The sequence below is a fragment of the Sciurus carolinensis genome, chromosome 3 (assembly GCF_902686445.1).
Source record: "Sciurus carolinensis chromosome 3, mSciCar1.2, whole genome shotgun sequence".
NCBI lineage: Eukaryota > Metazoa > Chordata > Mammalia > Rodentia > Sciuridae > Sciurus > Sciurus carolinensis.
This window is the reverse complement of record NC_062215.1, coordinates 170,404,425-170,425,653: the sequence shown is the minus strand read 5'-3', so window position 1 is coordinate 170,425,653 and position 21,229 is coordinate 170,404,425. Positions and strand designations below refer to the sequence as shown.

The following is a 21,229-nucleotide window of genomic DNA, read 5'->3' as shown; positions in this document are numbered from 1 at the left end:
TTTTTTGTTCTTAGAATGATTTTAAAGGTATAGTAAACAGAAGACAATAATGAAAATAATACATTTAATTACTAACCAATTAAAGTATGTACAATAGTAATGAGCCATAAGGAAGCAGAGTAAGATCTTTGAGTGGCAGAGACTGTATTTTAAGTAGCTTACAGTGCTGTGTATGAATGTATGAATATGTGTCCCCCAGAAACCATAACAGAGTTGGATACAAGCTGCTTGGAAACTGTTTGTTAATTGATTTAGTGATTGAAATCTGAGTTTTTGTAAATATCATATTTACTTAAATAATCTCCCCACTTTTTTCCATTATTTTTACAAGCATTTGGGTCCCAGTTTCCCACTGCCTTCAAGAATCACCCTCTAGGGAATCTCTGATTTACTAAACAACAGTAACTTTAATAAAGTGCAGCAGCAACCAGCGGCAATGTTAATTAGAATTGAGATCTCCTGACATGTTTGCTTTACTTCAGCAATCCCTCCAGTCCTCACAAGAGCCGTTAGAACAACCATTTCAAGTGGCTAAACCACTTTTGGTAAAGCAACGGACTGTGACTGGTAGAAGTTTACAGGTATATGTGTGTGCGTGGTGCTGGGCGGGGGATGTTTCCAGAGGCAGGAATCTGAAAAGGGGGGAGAGGAGTGTGTATGCAGTATCTACTTTCCTCTCTGTGTTGGGTGTGGTGTTGATACCTAGGTGGCTTAGGCAGAGGGTGACAGATTACTGTTCTCATGTTTCTCATAGGGGATGATTAGTTCAGTGGCTCAGTGACCTGGAGATGATAAAGAAGAAATGAGAAGAAGAAGGAGACAGTTCCTACTGACTCATTCTTTTCTCTTCCACAACAGCAAGTCCAAAGTGCTCTCTTCACGTACAAAGACAAGTGAACTTCAGAGTCTCCATTTAGGCTTTTTCACTAAGGGAACTGTGGCATTTAATAGGATAGAATTGGCGCACTAAGTTCTTTCTCTTCGAAAAAAGTAAAGCTAACAACACAAAAAAGTTTTGTTGTTGTTGTTGTTTTTATTTGTTTGTTTTTCCTTTTCTCCATTTCCTACTCAAAAGTGCTGGAAGGGTAAACTACAGAACCAAGAACTGGCAATGATCTTTTGAGTAGCTCTTTCACATAAGGTACTCTGACTTGCAATGACATTAAATACGTGACTACATTTGCCTTTATATTTTGAATTTTTTAGGGCTACAAAAACTCGATAATAAAATTTTTAACAAAAATATTTTCTTCCTCCACCTTTATCTAACCTACAATGGGGAGCATGAGGGACTAAAATATTTATGCCATTTCTTCTGGTCAATAGACAATTTACTGCTCTATAAAGACAGCTAAGGACTCAGGAGAACAGATTTTAGATGCTGTAAACCAAAATAGATGCTTCAGGAGTTTGAGGCAGAAGGAAGTGAACTCTGATATAAACTCTGTTTACACTCTGAATTTCCTTGAAGATTCATGTCATAGTGTTGGCGATACTAAAGGTTATGTTTATCAATTTCTATGCAACTTATTATGTGTTTAGTAAGGTTTTCATTACAGACCATCTAAGTGCATCATTTCAATTCATTACCCCAGATTCTTCTGCTTTTGCACACCCTGTGAAATGTTTGGATTTCCCAGGGTCCCACCTCAATTTTTTTTTTCTCATTTCAGTTTTCTTCTCTTCTAATTTGGGCTTTTCCAGTCTGTGTTCTAACTAGTTTGGAGTACTGAATCCCATCACATCTCCCTAGCTTCAGATCTATGATTCCAACTGTCTTCTCAATTCTATGTCCAAGAGACATCCCAATCTCCATGGTCAAAGTTCAAGTTCTGACATTCCCTTCTAAACCTTGCTCCATATCTCCTGTGGACTATCCCTGCCTCAGTAAATGGTCTCCCTATCACCCAAGTTTACAGCCTTCGAGTTATCCTTGAGTCTTCCATGATGCAAAACAAATTAAACTATTTTTACCTTTATATTTACCAAATATTCACCACATCATGGTCAAAACCTAATAATGATGTGGCAGATATTGTCCATTTCTTATGCAATCTCTGGACCCTTATGCCTGCTAATACACTGTTATTTATAGACATGAAAAAATCTTCTTGATTTAGGGGAAAGAAAGGCTCTCAATAAGCCCAGTAAGTCCCTTCCCTTTCACTAAGTGCTTGGACCTTAGCATGTTTCCAACTTCTGACAGATTAGATGAAAGGGACAGAGTCTGCTGGGGCCCAATGCCCCAAACCATGGGCTCAGCTGTGATTATGCAAACAATCTTCAAGGGTAGCAGAAGAAGACACTGAGAAGGATAGCGCACAGTCAGTTCCTGGGTCCTTGATGATATCCTTGTGCCATTGAAAAACACCTGCACAGTCTACCTCGAGACTTGATGCAAAGGGAGCCAACAAAGGCCATTAAGGTCCTTCAGGAACTTTACACCTACATCTGCATTTTTTTCAATCTACCTTCCCCTATTCTTCATAAACAACACACTTGGTTCCATGAACTCACTCTCTCTTCTTAGCTGGGCTATCCATCTTCTGCTCTTGGACATCAGCACTCTGATTCTTAAACATTTGGACTCAGACTGGGATTTGCACTATTGACTTCCAGGGTTGTCATACCTTTGAGATTGAACTGAACCACACCATTGGCTTTCCTGAGCTTTCAATTTGTAGATGGCAGATCACAGAACTTCTAAGCCTACCTAATTATATGAGCCAACCCCTCTGTATTAGGGTTCTCTAGAGGAACAGAATCAACAGGAAGTATGATCATAAAAAGGGGATTTATTAGATTGGCTTACATGACCAGAAAATGGATGGTTCACAATAGCCATCTGCATGCTGGAGAGCTGGAAGAACCAGCAGCTGCACAGTCCAAGATGTGAAATCCCAGAAGAAAAGGGATAAACGGTGCCACCCTAGTCAGAGACCAAGGCTTCTGGAAACTCCCTGGAGAATCACAGGCAGAGTCTGCTTTGAAAGAGTGAAGAAGTGAGAGTCTGATATCCTTAGATGAAGGAAGCAGCAATCAAGAACTCAGTCAAGAAGTCAAGCTTGCTTCTGCATCTGCATCTGCTTCCTTGTTCTTCCAACTTCTATTCCATCCAAACCACCTTCCTATTGGATGGTGCTGCCCATGCTTAGGGAGGGTCTCAGCTACCACACATTCCAATCATTCCTAGACACTCCATCTCTGACACACCCAGAGTCTCTTAATCATTGACCTCTCTTAATCCAATCAAGTTGACTATTCAAATTAGCCATTATACCCTTATAATAAATCTCTGTATACATATGAATATTTTATTGGTTCTTTTTCTATGGAGTACCCTGAATAAAACATATTACATCGCAATTTTCAATCTGTCTTTCTTACACCAGACCTTGAATACCCCATGCAAGAATATTTCATTTATTGTTGCATCTTCAGACCCTAAAACAGTAGCCGTTGCATCATAGGCACACAGGTACTACTTCTGGTTTTCCTAAAATATATCTGTGGTCACAATATATATTTTGTTATTCACATAATTTAAATAGAACTGGTATAAATTTAGAAATTTCTTTAAAAAATACTAATAAGCCTGAAACTAATCTGAAGCCTCAATCAATAAGTGATGTCGAGGTTTTCAAGATGGCGGACTAGAGGGCGGCTGCATTTCATGTTGCTCCAGGACGCAGGATTCAAAAGAGGAGATAATGAGAGACTTGGGACCAACTCAAAGCCGCTGGGTGAGTCTTTCCCGCTGGGGAGGCGTCCTGGATGGGGCGGTAGCTCCGGAATGCAGGGAACTTTGTGAAGTAGAGTTGCTCAGCGAGACGCCCCTCCCCCCACTGGAGCGGTAAACACGGACAACTGGGATCATCGTAGAGGTGGCGGCTCAGCACAGCGTTTGGACTCGGAGCAACCACTGGGGCTCCAGGCGGCTGCCTGAGGAGGAGCTGCGTGGCGAGCTGTTTGGACTCAGAGCAGCCGCTTCTGAACACCAGGGGACTGCCCGGAGGAAGAGGAGAAGTGCGGCAGGTCACGTGGTCTAGGAGTGACTGCATCAGAGCCACAGGCGGTTGCCAGAGGAGGAGCAGCGTGGTGAGCTGTTTAGACTCAGAACAACCTCTTCTGAACACTGGGGGGCTGCCCGGAGGAAGAGGAGGAACGTGGCAGGTCACTTGGTCTAGGAGTGACTGCATCAGAGCTACAGGCGGTTGCCAGAGGAGGAGGCGAGTGGTGAGTTCATTGCACTCAAAGCGAATGCTCCTGAACACCAGTGGCCTGCCTGGAGGAGGAGCGCGGTGGGTCCTTTGGTGTCCAAGCGACCCCTCCTGAACACCCGGGGGGCTACCCCGAGGAGGAGGAGGAACAGGGTGGGTCACTTGAACTCGGAGTGACTGCCTAGGGCTACGGGCGGTTGGTGGGGGGAGGAGGAGATGGGAAGTGAGTTGCTTGGACTCCTAGTGACTGCATCAGAACACTGGGCGGCTGTCCGGAGGAAGGGGTGTATGGCGGGTCTCTGGGTCTCGGGGCTATTGTATGGGGCTCCAGGTGGCAGCTCAGAGGAGGGGCCACACAGCCAGGCGATTAGGTGCAGAGCAGGGTCCCAGGACCTAGGCGGCTTCTTGCTGGAAGAGCCGCACAGAGACACGCCTAGGGGCGGAGCAAAGTTTCCAGGACTGCGGGCAGATTCTCTGAGGAGAGGCAGCCTAAGGAGACTCTTCTGCGAAGGGTGAGGCTCCCAGGCCCAGGAGGTAGGTCCAGGACCCTGGGAACGTTGCAGAGGAAAACAGCCCAGCCCAGGAAGTAGTTGTAGATTGAGGGGAAACTCTAGGAGGGGAACTGACCAGCGAGACCTCCCCACCGGGTGAGTCTCCCCTGCCGGGTGAGGTTTTCCCACAAGGACGGTAAAACCAGAGACACAGGCACAAACAGGCCTTGCCTCAGCCCGCAGCCTAGTTCCCCTTTGGATGACCATTGGTCAACAAGTGGAGGCACCTCTGCCCACTATCAGGGAATATACCACACTTGAGGGTCACCAACCCTAGAGAGGCAGCTTCCTTGTGGAGCACCACATTATCAACTTCCTCCAAGACTTCAGGCTACTGAAGGATAAGAGGGGATATACTAACAATCTTCAGGGACATTATAAGTCAATAGAAGAAACCTGCAATATCTTAATGACCCACTGATTCCGGAACAATATGAAAAAACAAGGGAAGAAAATGCCCCAAACAAATCTAGATGTTACATCAATAAATTCCAACAACAGCATGGCAGAAGAAATGACAGAAAGGGAGTTCAGAATGTAAATAATTAAAATGATCAGGGAAGCAAACGATGAGATGAAAGAGCAAATGCAGGCATTGAATGATGAGATGAAAGAACAAATGCAGGCATTGAATGATCGCACCAATCGACAGTTAACAGAGAAAATTCAGGAAGCAAAAGATCATTTCAATAAAGAGTTAGAGATATTGAAAAAAAAAACAAACAGAAATCCTTGAAATGAAGGAAACAATAAACCAAATTAAGAACTCCATAGAAAGCATAACCAATAGGATAGAACACCTGGAAGACAGAAACTCAGATATTGAAGAAAAAATATTTAACCTCAAAAACAAAGTTGAACAAACAGAGAAGATGGTAAGAAATCATGAACAGAATCTCCAAGAACTATGGGATATCATGAAAAGGCCAAATTTGAGAATTATTGGGATTGAGGAAGGCTTAGAGAAACAAACCAAAGGAATGAACAATCTATTCAATGAAATAATATCAGAAAATTTCCCAAATCTGAAGAATGAAATGGAAAATCAAGTTCAAGAGGCTTATAGGACTCCAAATACACAAAATTACAACAGACCCACACCAAGGCACATTATAATGAAAATACCTAACATACAAAATAAAGACAGAATTTTAAAGGCTGTGAGAGAAAAGAACCAAATTACATTCAGGGGGAAACCAATACGGATATCAGCAGATTTTTCAATCCAGACCTTAAAAGCTAGAACGGCCTGGAACAACATTTTTCAAGCTCTGAAAGAAAATGGATGCCAACCAAGAATCTTATACCCAGCAAAACTTACCTTAAATTTGACAATGAAATAAAATCATTCCATGATAAACAAAAGCTAAAAGAATTTACAAAAAGAAAGCCAGCATTACAGAACATTCTCAGCAAAATAATCCATGAGCAAGAGATAACAAACAAAGAAGCAAATCAGCAAAGGGAGGAATTATTCTAAAGGAACTGTCAAATAAAGGAGGAACCAATTTGTGTCAAAAAAATAAATAAATAAATAAAATTTAAAAAATGAACCAAATGTCCGGGAATACAAATCATATCTCAATAATAACCCTGAATGTTAATGGCCTGAATTCATCAATCAAAAGACATAGACCGGCAGATTGGATTAAAAAGAAAGATCCAACAATATGTTGCCTGCAAGAGACTCACCTCATAGAAAGAGATACCCATAGACTAAAGGTGAAAGGATGGGGAAAAACATACCATGCACATGGACTCAGCAAAAAAGCTGGAGTATCCATCCTCATTTCAGATAATGTGGACTTCAAGCCAAAGTTAGTCAGAAGGGATAAAGAAGGACATTTCATATTGCTGAAGGGAAGCATAAATCAGCAAGATATAGCAATCATAAACATCTATGCCCCGAACAGTGGCTCATCCATGTATGTCAAACAAATCCTTCTCAATTTTAGAAACCAAATAGATCGTAACACAATAATACTAGGTGATTTTAACACGCCTCTCTCACCACTGGACAGATCTTCCAAACAAAAATTGAACAAAGAAACCATAGATCTCAATAACACAATCAATAATTTAGACTTAACAGACATTTATAGAATATACCATCCAACCAAGAGCAAATACACTTTCTTCTCAGCAGCACATGGATCCTTCTCTAAAATAGACCATATATTATGCCACAAAGCTACTGTTAGCAAATACAAGAAGATAGAGACACTACCTTGTACTCTATCAGATCATAATGGATTGAAGTTAGAAATAAATGAAAGAGTAAAAAACAGAAACTACTCCAATACCTGGAGATTAAACAATATGCTATTATATGATGAATGGATAACAGATGATATTAGGAAGGAAATTAAAAAATTCTTAGAGGTCAATGAGAACAAAGAAACATCATATCAAAATCTCTGGGACACTATGAAAGCAGTACTTTAGAGCAAAATTTATTTCATGGAGCGCATTCAATAAAAGAAGTAAAACTCAAAAAATAAACGACCTAACACTACAGCTCAAAGCCCTAGAAAAAGAAGAACAGACCAACACCAAAAGTAGTAGAAGACAGGAAATAGTTAAACTCAGAGCTGAAATCAACGAAATTGAAACAAAAGAAACAATACAAAAAATTGACAAAATAAATAGTTGGTTCTTCGAAAAAATAAACAAAATTGATAAACCTGTAGCCACACTAACAAAGAGAAGACGAGAGAAAACCCAAATCACTAAAATTCGGAATGAACAAGGAAATATCACAACAGACACGACTGAAATACAAAACATAATTAGAAGCTATTTTGAAAATCTATACTCCAATAAAATAGAAAATTTCAAAGACATGAACAGGTTTCTAGAGACATGTGAATTGCCTAAACTGAACGAGGAGGACATGCACAATTTAAATAGACCAATTTCAAGTAATGAAATAGAAGAAGGCATCAAAAGCCTACCAACAAAGAAAAGTCCAGGACCTGATGGGTTCTCAGCCGAGTTCCACAAAACCTTTAAAGAAGAGCTCATTCCAATACTTCTCAAAGTATTCCATATAATAGAAGAGGAGGGAACCCTCCCAAACTCATTCTATGAAGCCAATATCACCCTGATACCTAAACCAGACAGAGACACATCAAAGAAAGAAAATTTCAGACCAATATCCTTAATGAACATCGATGCAAACATTCTCAACAAAATTTTAGCAAATCGCATACAAAAACATATTAAAAAGATAGTGCACTATGATCAAGTGGGTTTCATCCCAGGGATGCAAGGTTGGTTCAACATCAGGAAATCAATAAATGTAATTCACCATATCAATAGACTTAAAGTCAAGAATCACATGATTATTTCAATAGATGCAGAAAAAGCATTTGATTAAATACAGCATCCCTTCATGCTCAAAACACTAGAAAAAATAGGGATAGTGGGAACATTCCTTAACATTGTAAAGGCCATCTATGCTAAGCCCATGGCTAATATCATTCTAAATGGTGAAAAACTGAAAGCATTCCCGCTAAAAACTGGAACAAGGCAGGGATGCCCTCTTTCACCACTTCTTTTCAATATTGTCCTTGAAACTCTAGCCAGAGCAACTAGACAGACCAAAGAAATTAAAGGGATGCAAATAGGAAAAGAAGAACTCAAACTATCCCTATTTGCTGATGATATGATTATATACTTAGAGGAACCAGGAAATTCCACCAGAAAACTTTTAGATCTCCTAAGTGAATTCAGTAAAGTAGCAGGATATAAGATCAATGCACATAAATCTGAGGCATTTTTATATATAAGTGATGAATCCTCAGAAAGAGAAATTAGGAAAACTATCCCATTCAAAATAGCATTGAAAAAAATAAAATACTTGGGAATCAATCTCACAAAAGAGGTGAAAGACCTCTACAATGAGAACTACAGAACACTAAAGAAAGAAATTAAAGAAAACCTTAGAAGATGGAAAGATCTCCCATGTTCTTGGATAGGAAGAATTAATATTGTCAAAATGGTCATACTACCAAAAGTGCTATACAGATTCAATGCAATTCCAATTAAAATCCCAATGATGTACCTTACAGAGATAGAGCAAGCAATTATAAAATTCATCTGGAAGAATAAAAACCCAGAATAGCTAAAGCAATCCTTGGCAGAAAGAGTGAAGCAGGGGGTATCGCAATACTAGATCTTTAACTCTACTACAAAGCAATAGTAACAAAAACGGACTGGTATTGGTACCAAAATAGAAAGGTGGATCAATGGTACAGAGTAGAGGACACGGACACAAACCCAAATAAATACAATTTTCTCATACTAGACAAAGGGGCCAAAAATATGCAATGGAGAAAAGATAGCCTGTTCAACAAATGGTGCTGGGAGAATTGGAAATCCGTATGCAACAGAATGAAACTAAACCCATATCTCTCACCATGCACGAAACTAAACTCAAAATGAATTAAGGACCTTGGAATCAGACCAGAGACCCTGCAGATTACAGAAGAAAAAGTAGGTCCAGATCTTCAACATGTCGGCTTAGGACCAGACTTCCTCAACAGGACTCCCATAGCACAAGAAATAAAAGCAAGAATCAATAACTGGGATAGATTCAAACTAAAAAGCTTTCTCTCAGCAAAGGAAACTATCAGCAATGCGAAGAAAGAGCCTACAGAGTGGGAGAACATCTTTGCCAATCGTACTTCAGATAGAGCGCTAATCTCCAGAATCTATAAAGAACTCAAAAAACTCTACACCAAGAATGCAAATAATCCAATCGACAAATGGGCTAAGGAAATGAATAGACACTTCATAGAAGAAGATCTACAAGCAATCAACAAACGTATGGAAAAATGTTCAACATCTCTCGTAATAAGAGAAATGCAAATCAAAACCACCCTAAGATTCCATCTCACCCCAATTAGAATGGCGATTATCAAGAATACAAGCAACAACAGGTGTTGGAGAGGATGTGGGGAGAAAGGTACACTCATACATTGCTGGTGGGGCTGCAAATTAGTGCAGCCACTCTGGAAAGCAGTGTGGAGATTACTTAGAACACTTGAAATGGAACCACCATTTGACCCAGCTATCCCACTCCTTGACCTATACCCACAGGACTTAAAATCAGCATATTACAGAGATACAGTCACATCAATGTTCATAGCTGCTCAGTTCACAATAGCCAGATTGTGGAACCAACCTAGATGTCCTTCAATTGATGAATGGATAAAGAAACTGTGGTTAATATATACAATGGAATATTACTCAGCCATAAAGAATGATAAAATTATGGCATTTGCAGGCAAATGGTTGAAATTGGAGAATATCATGCTAAGTGAGATAAGCCAATCTCAAAAAACCAAAGGACAAATGATATCGCTAATAAGTGGATGATGAGGATGATGACACATAATGGGGGGTGGGAGGGGTTAGTGTTATGGTTAGAGTTAGGGTTAGGGAGGGGGGGCAAGAATGGAGGAAGGAAGGACTGTATAGAGGGAAAAGAGGGGTGGGAGGGGTGGGGGGGAAGGGAAAAAATAACAGAATGAATCAAACAACATTACCCTATGTAAGTTTATGATTACACAAATGGTATGTCTTTACGCCATGTACAAACAGAGAAACAACATGTATCCCATTTGTTTACAATAAAAAAAAAATAAGTGATGTCAATCATTTGAGGCAGTGATAAAAATCATTTGTTCCCTCTTTTTTATTCTTTTTACCAGATAAACAAATATATTTTTTCTCATTCATCTATAGAAATTTAGACTTCACTATAAAATATCTTTTGAAATTACTGCTAAATGCACACAATTCTTGCCAGATTTGAACTCAGGCTGTGATGTTGATCTTCCACATGATCACAGGCTTTGGTTCCACCAGCCAAACTAAGCTGCAGTTTTGAGCAGGGAATTTGCTCTTGCTGGGAATTTGTCAGCAGTATCGCTCCCCAACTGCAGTAATCATTCATCCTGCTAAAATTTTAACATATGCATGAGTGTGAGAGAGACCATAGACTAAATTCATGTGAACTGCTTTCTAAAGGTGAGTGTCAAAGGTGAAAAAAAAATTAAAGGATTGATCTTTGCTTCAGAGCCCTAACACTCTGAAGGAATAGAAACCTGAAAACTACAGGAGCTTCCTTGATTGCTCGCAGTTCACTTCAGTTGTCAGCTTTCTGTGAAAACAGCGTGTGCATCAGTCAGTTCAAAGCAGATGTATGCTGCTGTTAAAAATGGCTGTATAATGATATTTACCTATTAACCATGCAAAACTGCATTGTGCATTTTAATTTCAAGATGAAATTTAGAGGCGTAATGAAAACTTTCCTTTTCACTTTGCTTTGAAGTCTAGGTACAGTGCCCAGTTACTCCTCTCAGCTCACCACTTCAGTGGTGATGCCTTCAGTCATCTTCGTCACATTTCTCTCTTCCATTTTACTTTGTTCAAATTTTGCCAGTTGCCTAAAATAGTTTTTGAAGCAAAGGAGGCATAAATACTACAACATTCAAACTTCTTAAATTAAAATCTACTTTATTGGAGGCCGCTAGATGTGTTTGAAGAAATTTAGTACAAAACCTTTCGAACTGTCAGCTCAACACAGCTCCAGAGGCACCATTTACTTACCTGTCATCTCTGTGAATAGCAGGGCCCTGGATTGGTGCCATACACTGTGTGCTCCTTCATACAAGGGCCTATTGATAATCTCTGAGTGGAGACAGATGTTTCTGTGGTGACGTTTCTCCAAGTAGTAATTTCATGAGAGCAGTTTTTAGAATCATGAAGAATTACCATCAAGAAGACCATAATCCTACTTACCTGAGCTGTGGTTTCCTGCCAACAAGGTGGGGCTCACAGAGCACCTTCCCATCCTACTGGTGACCACAGGTGGACCTGGTGTTCCATCCCATTCCTGAGCTTTGACAGGCTCTCTGGAGGAGGATGACCCGTGGTGCCCTCTCTCTTTGCTTTCCAACTTTGGCAGTGGTTCCGTGCTATGACTGCGGACTTTCAGCTCCTCTGTAGATTCTGTGTATTAACAAAATTACCTTCCATTAAACGGAAGTCAAATCAGTCCTAAATTTCTTTTGAGAATTTAAAGAGTGATTTTCTAAAACGCTTCCAATATGTTGTAGAGAACTTAGACTTGTGTTGGAAACTACAATATTTAAATGTCATAGGGACATAGATACCATGTGATCTTTATCTCAGGTGTGTAAGTTAATATCACCATATGGGAATGTAGTTTTCTCTTTGGAAAATGAATCTCAAGTCTTCTTTAATAACTCTTCCCTTGTGATCACCTTTAAGGACATTTCTTAACAAACAATTTACATCCACTCTTTACTTTCCCATCTTTTGTTTACTATCCACTGTGACCTGAATTCAGCCCAACCACTCCACTAAACCTGTTTTCTCTAAGATCACCTACCACCTTTTAGTTGATGAATTTAAAAGACCTTTTTAGTCAGTGACAATTTCTCCATTACTCATTTATGTACATGTTTGATCCTTTTGGTTTTACTGATGGTTCCTCTCCTGTGTTTACTTCTATGTCTAACGCCCTTTTTGTGTTGCTTATACTTTCTATTGCTTCAGGGGTCCCTGACATATCGGTGGCTCCAAGGTAGGAGCTTAGCCACAGTCCTTGTCATTCTCTCTACACTCTTTCCATGATTTTATCCTGCAGGGCTCAGCTAGCAATCATCTGAATGTTAGTGATCTTTAATACTTTATCAGAGGCCTGGACGATTCTTAGCTTTCAATTCATTTACCCAACTGCCTCTCAGTGAATCCATCAGATCTGCTGTGGAAAACACAAATTTAACATTTCAGATACTGAACAGATAACATTTCTCCTTAAACTGATGGAATCTCCTGTCCAGCTAACCATCTGTTCTAGAAGTTTGTATCTCCCATTCTTTAATTACTACTGTCCAAATCCATCAGTAGAATTCTGCAGATTTTATTTCTGAATGTCTTGTTCCCTCTTCTCTTCTACTTTTTATCATATCTACCTCGACTGCTTCAGCTCAAGCTGTATTCATGGCCTTTGAATTATTACAACTTGACTCTGCTTTGACTCCTTGAAGTACAAGCTCCTTATACTGCCAAAGTCATCTATTTAAAATGCAAAGCTGATCCTTTAGAGAAGCCTGGAATTACCCTGTGGTAAGGACTAGGCTCCTTCCTATGACCCACAAGATTCTTCTCTTGTTTTAAGGTCCTAATGTCCTCACTTCTTTTGTTCACTATACTCAATCAGCATTACTAAAACGCTTAAGGCTTCTCCTCCCTACTCTGCCCCCAAGAATTACAATGCTGTCTTCCATAGTTATTAATGTTCCTGCTTAAATACACATAAATTTTATCTTTGCTCAGTAACTACTCAACCGGTTACTCAATATAAGTGTCCTCTTGAAGCCCACTACCCTGTCACCACCCCTGCTGAGTTAGGGTCATTGTTCAAGAACCTTGCCTTACACCATCTATGTATCTGCTCTCCTCAAGAGGCCCTGAGATCTCTGGATTTCCTTTCCTTTTCTTTTGCATTTTTAAAAGTTCACTGCCCTCAGTACCTAGCATTCTTTTCGATAGGTATTTCACTTAACTAATTCATTTATTTAATAGGTTTCTCAACTCCTCAGGCGTCTTTCTGATATGTGTAGGAAACACAGTATTTCTATTGCAACAAGAGCATCAAGTGATAATAAATGTATTTAAAGTGGCATGCAGCTGATAACAGTTTCAAAATCTGATTATCACAGTTGTAAAATTCACCAAGTTCTGAGTTTAAGAAAAACTGAAGTGAATAAGCCACTGCAAAAATGATTCAAAGCACCTGGATTCTACTGTCTCTACATTTAGGTTCAAATACTCATCGACTTTCAGCAGGGTGGCAACACAAATGTCACACTTTGGTCCCATCATCTGCATTGGTAGGAGAAAGAGTAGTTGTGCTACACAGGGCAGCCGTGATCAGGAGTCTGAGAGGCCTTCACTCCTCAACCCTGCCTGGTGATCCCTGGTGACGCAATTTCTGGTTTCTCCTCCAGGAGCCTCATTTTTCCGAAGTACAAAATGGGGATAACTTCCTTCGGTTTATTTGAAGAATTTAACAATATTCTACATATTTAAATATTTTGGAACCTAAAATTTGACACACAAAAGTAATATTCATTTAAATAAATAACGCTCCCTCTTTATGAATTTAATCATTCCACATTTAAACTATACGATCATTAAGAAACGGTATGTACAAATGGAAAGTTCCCAGATCACATGTAAAAACAGAACTCTAATCCATTGTCTGTAGTAACCAGCCCAGGAAGCCACTCTCTACAGGATAAGCCAGACTGGTAGGAAGTCAGACCACAATATTAGCTACAAATCCAGAAAGTCAAACCCGTAGCCCACCCACGTAACAGTTGGTCTCAACTGGTCAAGACTAGAGCTCTGGTTTGGATATGGAGTGTCCCCCAAAGACTCCTGTGTTGAAGGCTTCATCCCCACACAGAAATATTCAGAGGTCAGGCTTTCAGGAAATGATTGAATCATGAGAATCTCTAACCTTATTAGTGGATTAATCCATTTAGTCATTAGTGGATTAATCCATTTGATGAATTAATGAATTAATTTGAGGAATTGATAATTAACACCAGTCAACTATTGGTGTTAGGGGACAGACAGAACACTATGGTGGGAACATGAGGTTAAGAGAATAATTCCATAAAAGTGTCCCACTGTACTGACCCCCACATACTTTCTTTCCCGAAAAGCAATTTACCTGCAGCCCTGCCTGGCCTAAATGGACAGGATTGATCACATTCCTCAGTAAACTATCTGTTATCTGCCAGGGAACACAGGCATGAAATAACGTTGATAAGAGAAATCCAGGTTTCTTTGAAGGGAGAGACTTTGTGACACTTTTCACTGACCAGATTCCAGAAGATAAGGATAATTCCTCCTAACCATAAGATCTGTAAAAATATATGATTAATCCAATGAGAACTGCTCAGCATGGGTCAAGGGGACCTAGAATTGTTGTGGCAATAGGTACTTAAAAGTCTGATGTCATCTTGCTGTCAGTCAAAAGTCAAGAGGTGGATCTGGGTGGGACTCTCTGGAAACTTCTCTGGGATCCCCAATAAAACTGGAGTGCAGAGAGGCACATTGACCCTCTCTTCTCTGAGAGACCCTACTCTCTCCATTGAGAGAGTTCCCTTCCTTTTCCCTATTCCCTCAATAAACTCAGTCCTGTTACTCTGAGCAAAATATCTGAAATCTTTCTGACTTGATAGAAAGAATCGGGTTTAAAGGGCGGGTCTTCATGCTGCCTCAGTGGCACAGAAGGCCCCGGCTCTGAAATGTTGGGATGTGGTGGTGGAAAGGATGGAGGTGGGTTCTAGTTGAAGGGAACTGGTTTCGGGGGAGCACCACGGAGACTGCATCATTTCCCGTGACCCCCTTTCTTGCTTTCCAACCTCTGTGAGCCCAGAAACTTTCCTCTGACACTTCTTTCCTGCTGCCATGATTTTCTGGCTCACCTCAGGCCCAAAGCAATGGAGCCAGAGGACCTCAGACTGAAGCCTCTGAATTGTAAACCAAAATAAATATTTTTTCCTCTTAAGTTATTTGTGTTAGGTGTTTTGATCACAATAACAAAAAGTTAATATAACCGCACTAATAACTGATAACTTCCCCAATTTTTGCTCCGGAATCCAACTGAGAACAAAATAGATAAAGCCAAATATACACCTTTAACCAATCAAGAAGCATGCCCTACTTCTAGTTAGCATGATTCCCACTTTCCCAGGCTAATAGCCTTCAGTCAGGGCATAACTGAAGACTTTCTTATGTTAAAAGAAAAACTTTAGACAAATTAAATTCAGTAGAATTTATCTAAGCAGAGATAATTCATGAATTGAGCAGCAGCCTAAACCAATAAAATTTCAGAGAGCTTCATTCAGGGATGTGAGCAGGCCATATTTATAGACAGATAACAAAAATGACATAAAGAAATTTGCTACATTTCCAGCATTGGACATGTTTTGGCAGTTATAGCCTGTGATTAGCTGAAAACTTGGCTGCTATGATTGGCCTAAACTCTGCTATTTGTTATAAGTATATAATCTTAAGTTAGGTTGCAGTTTGTTTATACACTAAGTTAGATTGTATGGAGGCATCTTTGGGCTAAATTTAGAATTTCTTTTTCCACTTTGCTTTCCCATTCCTCTGTCTGCCTCTGAGTCTCTGCCAAATGCAAGCTCTGAATAAAAAATCTCTGCCCATTTTCATTTGTCTGATCTTCTTTTATTTTCACATTGCTATAGTTCCTTCCAGCTCTGAGATGCTATGCAGTTATGTAAATGCATGTCATGAGTAACATTCTATGAGATGAACTTAAATCAGGATGGTAGTCCCATAACAACTGCAGGATTTGGGGTCTTTAAATGGACTTTTTTTTATAAACTTAAGTTCCAGTTATACTAAAATCAAATATTATGAGTCAAAATATGTTAAAGGTAATACATTTTAGTATAATCACTGGATAAGACAATTTACCCATCACTCGCTTTTCAGTTCCCAGAGACAAATGGAATGAAATCAGAATCAGAAAAGAACATTCCAGACTATTCCCAAGCTGTTTTTTCACAGTTTCAAAGAAAATGTAACTCTGGCTTTCAAATGTCACAGCCTCAGCGACTAGTGGTCCATCTGCTTCACCCCACATTCTCTTCCATATTTTAAACAAACCACTGGGTGCTTGCTTTACTATCTGCTTGTGTATATTCTTCCATTACCAATAATAAGAACTTCCTTTTTTTCTTAATGTTCACACACTTACATAAAATTCTCTCTCACTGGAATTGGAACTAGTCAAAGACAAACATTGCTCCATCCTAACACTGGGCTCAATATTGTTCCTGCAGGCTTATGCATTTGAAATACAAAAGAAGGGCCAAGATGTGGGTCAAGGCACTTATAGCCACATCACTGTCCATTCTCATTCATGTTATGCCTATGTACCTATCAGGGGAGTGTCATTCAGGTCTCATGGCTCAACGACACAAAGGCCCAGGCAGGTTTGGAGGGAAAAAAAAGAACTTTTTTTTTCTTTGTTTTCAAATGCCAAGGGTTAGTCTGCCATGAATTTGGGCAGATATATTTAGAGAAACTCAAATAAAAGAACTGAAGAAATTGTACTCCTCTGATTTGTGCCTACATAAATGTCTGTCTCCTAGGTAGAAAGCAGAGCTGAAAAAGCTGTAGGAAAATCATAAGTGTAGAAATGACCATTTTATTTGGAATTAAATCTGGTTTCATATATATATATATATATATATATATATATATATATATACATGTGTGTACATATATATACTCAGACTAAGAAATACATAATAAAGACATTTTGTAAATTCAAATCTATTCAGGAGAATAAGGATATAACTATCCATATTCATATATTTTAGTACATAAATTGATTTTAGTAACATGAACTTCATGGAACAAGATCCATCCTACATATTATGGTAAAGTTTTCTGTGGAATTTATGCTTCTCGGTGTTCACAGTTAGGGCCCTGCTGGTAGCACACAGTGCCAAATACATAGAATGTGCTCCTCATGTTCTGTTCCTCGAATGAGCAACTAAGCAAATGTTGACACCCGCTCTATAATCAGGCTCTCACATTGAAATATGATCTCAAATCAAATTCTTGTTGTGAAAATCCATGTATTACTGAATTGCATTTCTTTTTTCAGGCTCTGTGTTTTGCATATCATTGTCTTAATGTTCTTACAGCCAAAAAAGAAAACAAGGAGAACAGATCAGGGATTCAGTGTTTCCATGACCAAATATTCTAAGATTATAGTCTCTCAAACTTCATGCAGCTGACACTGACCTTCCTTCTCAAAGTTTTCTTACTTCCTGATTCTTTCTGCTACGTCCAGTACACATCTACCTGCCTGCCTTTGTTCTCCTCTTCTCTGACACGGACCTGGGGCACTAGAACAGCTTGGTTCTCCTGGCTTGGATGGCTGTCCTCCTCTGAACTGCCCGTTTCAGATACCAGTCTTAGCAATATCCCCTATTCGCTCTTCCTCATCAACATTCCCTCTCCCATAACTAAGGATCTTAAAAGTCACCCCACCTAAAGACCCCTTTAAAGCCTTTGAAAAGTAAAATACGGTACCAGTGGGCTTTGACACATGCTGCCTGGGGTAGGGAACAGGGTAGCAGGTTAAAACAGATAGCACTACCACTGGCTCCAAACGTGCTCATTTTCTAGCTCAGAAGACCAGGATCTCCAGAGTCAGACAACTTGGTTTCACACTTCGGCCACACCATTTATTTTCTACTTAACCTTATTCAAGGTTCCCGAACCTCAATTTCCAACTCTGCAAGTGAAGATAATAACAATTGCTGTTGTTGTGTTCCTGTGAAGATTAAAAGAGATAATGCACTTAAATTTCCTTACATAGCATTACTAGCAACTCTTTCATTGCTGCCTAAGGACCACCCGCAAGAAGGCTAGCCCCACGTGGGGAGTGTCCTGGGCACAGCAGCCCTTGGGATCCAGACAGGAAACAGAAATGTACCATGTTTCTTCAAGCTGCTTCCTCCTCCATCACTGCTACAGTTCTGGTCCTCACCTTCCTCCTTTCTGTTAGAGCAAATCCCCTACCTGCCTGACTCCTGTCATGGACCCCTTCAGCTCCTTTTTCGTTCCATTGCTTCCAGGTTCCCCAAGGCCTTCGGAATCAGGATCCAAGGCTTCTATTTGAAACACAAGGTCCTTCCTCTATGGTGCTTTGGTAGCCCTCAACATTTTTTCTCATCACAAATATTAATAATATGTTTGATGGGTTGTTCTCTATATGTTTATGATCCTTCACCCTGTTATACTTCTACCTCCAAAATGAAATAAGTAGCTAATTAGCCAAGTATTGTCCTTTGGGAATACTCAGCTCTGGGGCTATCAGGCCAAGAAGTCTTTCCTACCTCCTCTCCCTATCCCTACTTTGAATTTAAGGTGGGAGTAAAGGGTTAGTAATAAGACTTAGGATGGCCTAATCCTGCCTCAGAAAGTGATCTCGGAGCTTGTCATGTGGTTGTGCTTCATCCGTAGCAATCACAATAAAATAAAAGTGCAAAGTTGTCCCCTCCTGTCAGCCCTGATCTGTTGGAGTAGTGTTGTCTCTTGTTCAATGTCAGCCCTGATTTGTTGGTCTGTACCTAGACAGGTAGATTACTAGGTGGCACAAGGGCCTTGAAACAATGTGACAAAAATAATATAAGAGACTTGAGGCTTCTTTGGGTCAAGGTGACAAGAAGCTGTGGCTTCTTGGAGTCAAAGTGACACATTGGTGCTTTGGTTCTCGCATTTCATACGCATCTGGGCATACCCATGAGGTACAGAGATGGTCTCCACTTCTGTAGGCTAAATAAACATGATGCTACAGTGAAACCTGTAATTTCTGGCCAAGCCCATGCCTTCTATGACACAGTGTAGAGAGGACACACCTGTACTCCCAGGTCACATATCAATACATTGCTTGTCATTTGCAGCTGTTGATTTATCATCTGCCCCTCTACCTGATTGTAAGCATCTTTCATGTTGGTACTCAATAGCTGAGTCCCCAGTGAGAACCAAAAGATGAACAATACACAGACATGGTTCAGCCAGAACAGTTAACTTATTAGCTTTCACTCTTTGCTCTTACCAGAGCTAAGGCTCATACCATCTCACCAATGCCTCTTAGTACATGAGCCATGGCAAGCATGGATCAATAACCTTCAATAACTCATGAATGTGAATTCATGACTGTAGTCAGAATTATCTTTGGGTTAAATCATAAATATTTCTACTTAGTTTGCTAACAGTAGATCATACACACACACACACACACACACACACACACACACATATATATATATAATTTTCCTGGAAGAATGAGCATTATTTGGAATTTTGATCCATCACATGATTTTCTTACGGGATCATCATTCCAATTTCCTTCCCACTCCAATATCTAAAAGGATTAATTTACCATTAAATTTAGTTGTTTCTATGAGCGTGAGGTGATTCAGCAACTGCAGATAAGAGAACTTTATGTTTGCTGTTATTCTTGACATTTCACAATCTCATATGAGGATCTCTTGGTTACAAAGTATGAGCTTTCACTGTGCTGGGCAATGCAGGACCCAAAGCACACGTTGCTGATGAACATTGGAACTTACTACAGACATAAAGAATGCTTTAGGACTGACACTCATGTTGGCAGAATCAACAGGAGCAAAATCACTCCATTCTGCTCCAACCTCCAAATGATGAAACAATGGAAGGTGGTCAAGGCAGATCAATTAAGCAGAAAAGACGACCTAGTCAAAGTGCTCAGAGAGAAGTAAGTTGCATCATCAGATGAGTACCAGATTGAGGTACCAAAGTTTAGAACTGAAAGGGACTTGGGAAATCACCTATTGCAGCAGCTTGTTCAAAGTCAGGCGTTCATACTCATAATCACTGAGGTGGTCCTCCTCCTCTGTGGGATAGCCCCAGGGAGCGAGAGTTCTAGTCTGGGAAACTCTGGCTCAGTTTTGAACATCTCTAATCACTAAAAAGCTCCTACAGAGAGCCGAAGTCAGCTTCCTTCCCACTACTGTTTCTTGGTTTTGGCTGCTTGTCTCAGTCTGTTCACAGGGCTGTAACAGAAGACCCGAGACTGGGTCATTTAAGGTTCTAACACATGAATGTTAAGGGACACATATGCACAGCATAGCAGTTCTCCTGGTTCTGTAGCAACTCAGAAAAGTTTGTCTGTTCTTAAATAAACACCCTGGAGAATCCGGAGTGCAGCAGTCTATCCCCCATGATCTCCTCTTCAGAATACAAATCTAGAACTCTCACTCTCCGGGCATCCTGACCTGGCATCTAATTGCATGTCATCATGTCTTTTTCAACTGTGCTGCGTGCAGCTGATCAGAGCCTTCCAGACAGAGAGACAGTTCACCCCAGAGTCCAGGCAAGCCCTGTGGCCCTCTCCTCGCACTTCTGTCACTCCATCCCCGGAGCCTGGAGGGGACAGAGGGCAAAAGCTCCCATCTCCGCCAGGAAAGGGCTGTTGGGGGCAGGGCAACGTTTTATTTTTTATTATTCCTTCTGTCTTGTGTGAACTCTGTCATCTGGGGTCAGTTTTGTCAGTTCCTACATCTAAGAGATGCCTTCCCTTCAAATAGAGAGAGAGAAAGAACAGTTCAGGCATCTGCAGATTCCCTGATTTTAAATGATCAGAAAGAAACTCTAGAAAGAAAGATTGTGCCAAGAGACCAAGTAAGGTAAAACCTTGGTACACAGATGACCCACGCTGAAGTAGCATGGACTCTGCCATGAATTCTAATCCTTCCGCAGGAGTAAAAGCGTTTTATTCAAACCTACACAACTTGCCCAAGGTCACAGTATGGC

General features: G+C 40.2%; 1 protein-coding gene across 3 annotated transcripts in view; it reads right to left on the bottom strand.

The window, feature by feature from the left end:
* Nyap2 (neuronal tyrosine-phosphorylated phosphoinositide-3-kinase adaptor 2) overlaps positions 1-21,229 on the bottom strand; it is a 256,201-nt gene that overhangs the window by 56,847 nt on the left and 178,125 nt on the right. For all 3 annotated transcript variants that reach the window (XM_047546303.1, XM_047546304.1, XM_047546305.1), the window contains one exon: positions 11,582-11,791. In XM_047546303.1, coding sequence (XP_047402259.1) covers positions 11,582-11,791 — 210 coding nt within the window. The remainder of the gene's footprint in view (positions 1-11,581; positions 11,792-21,229) is intronic.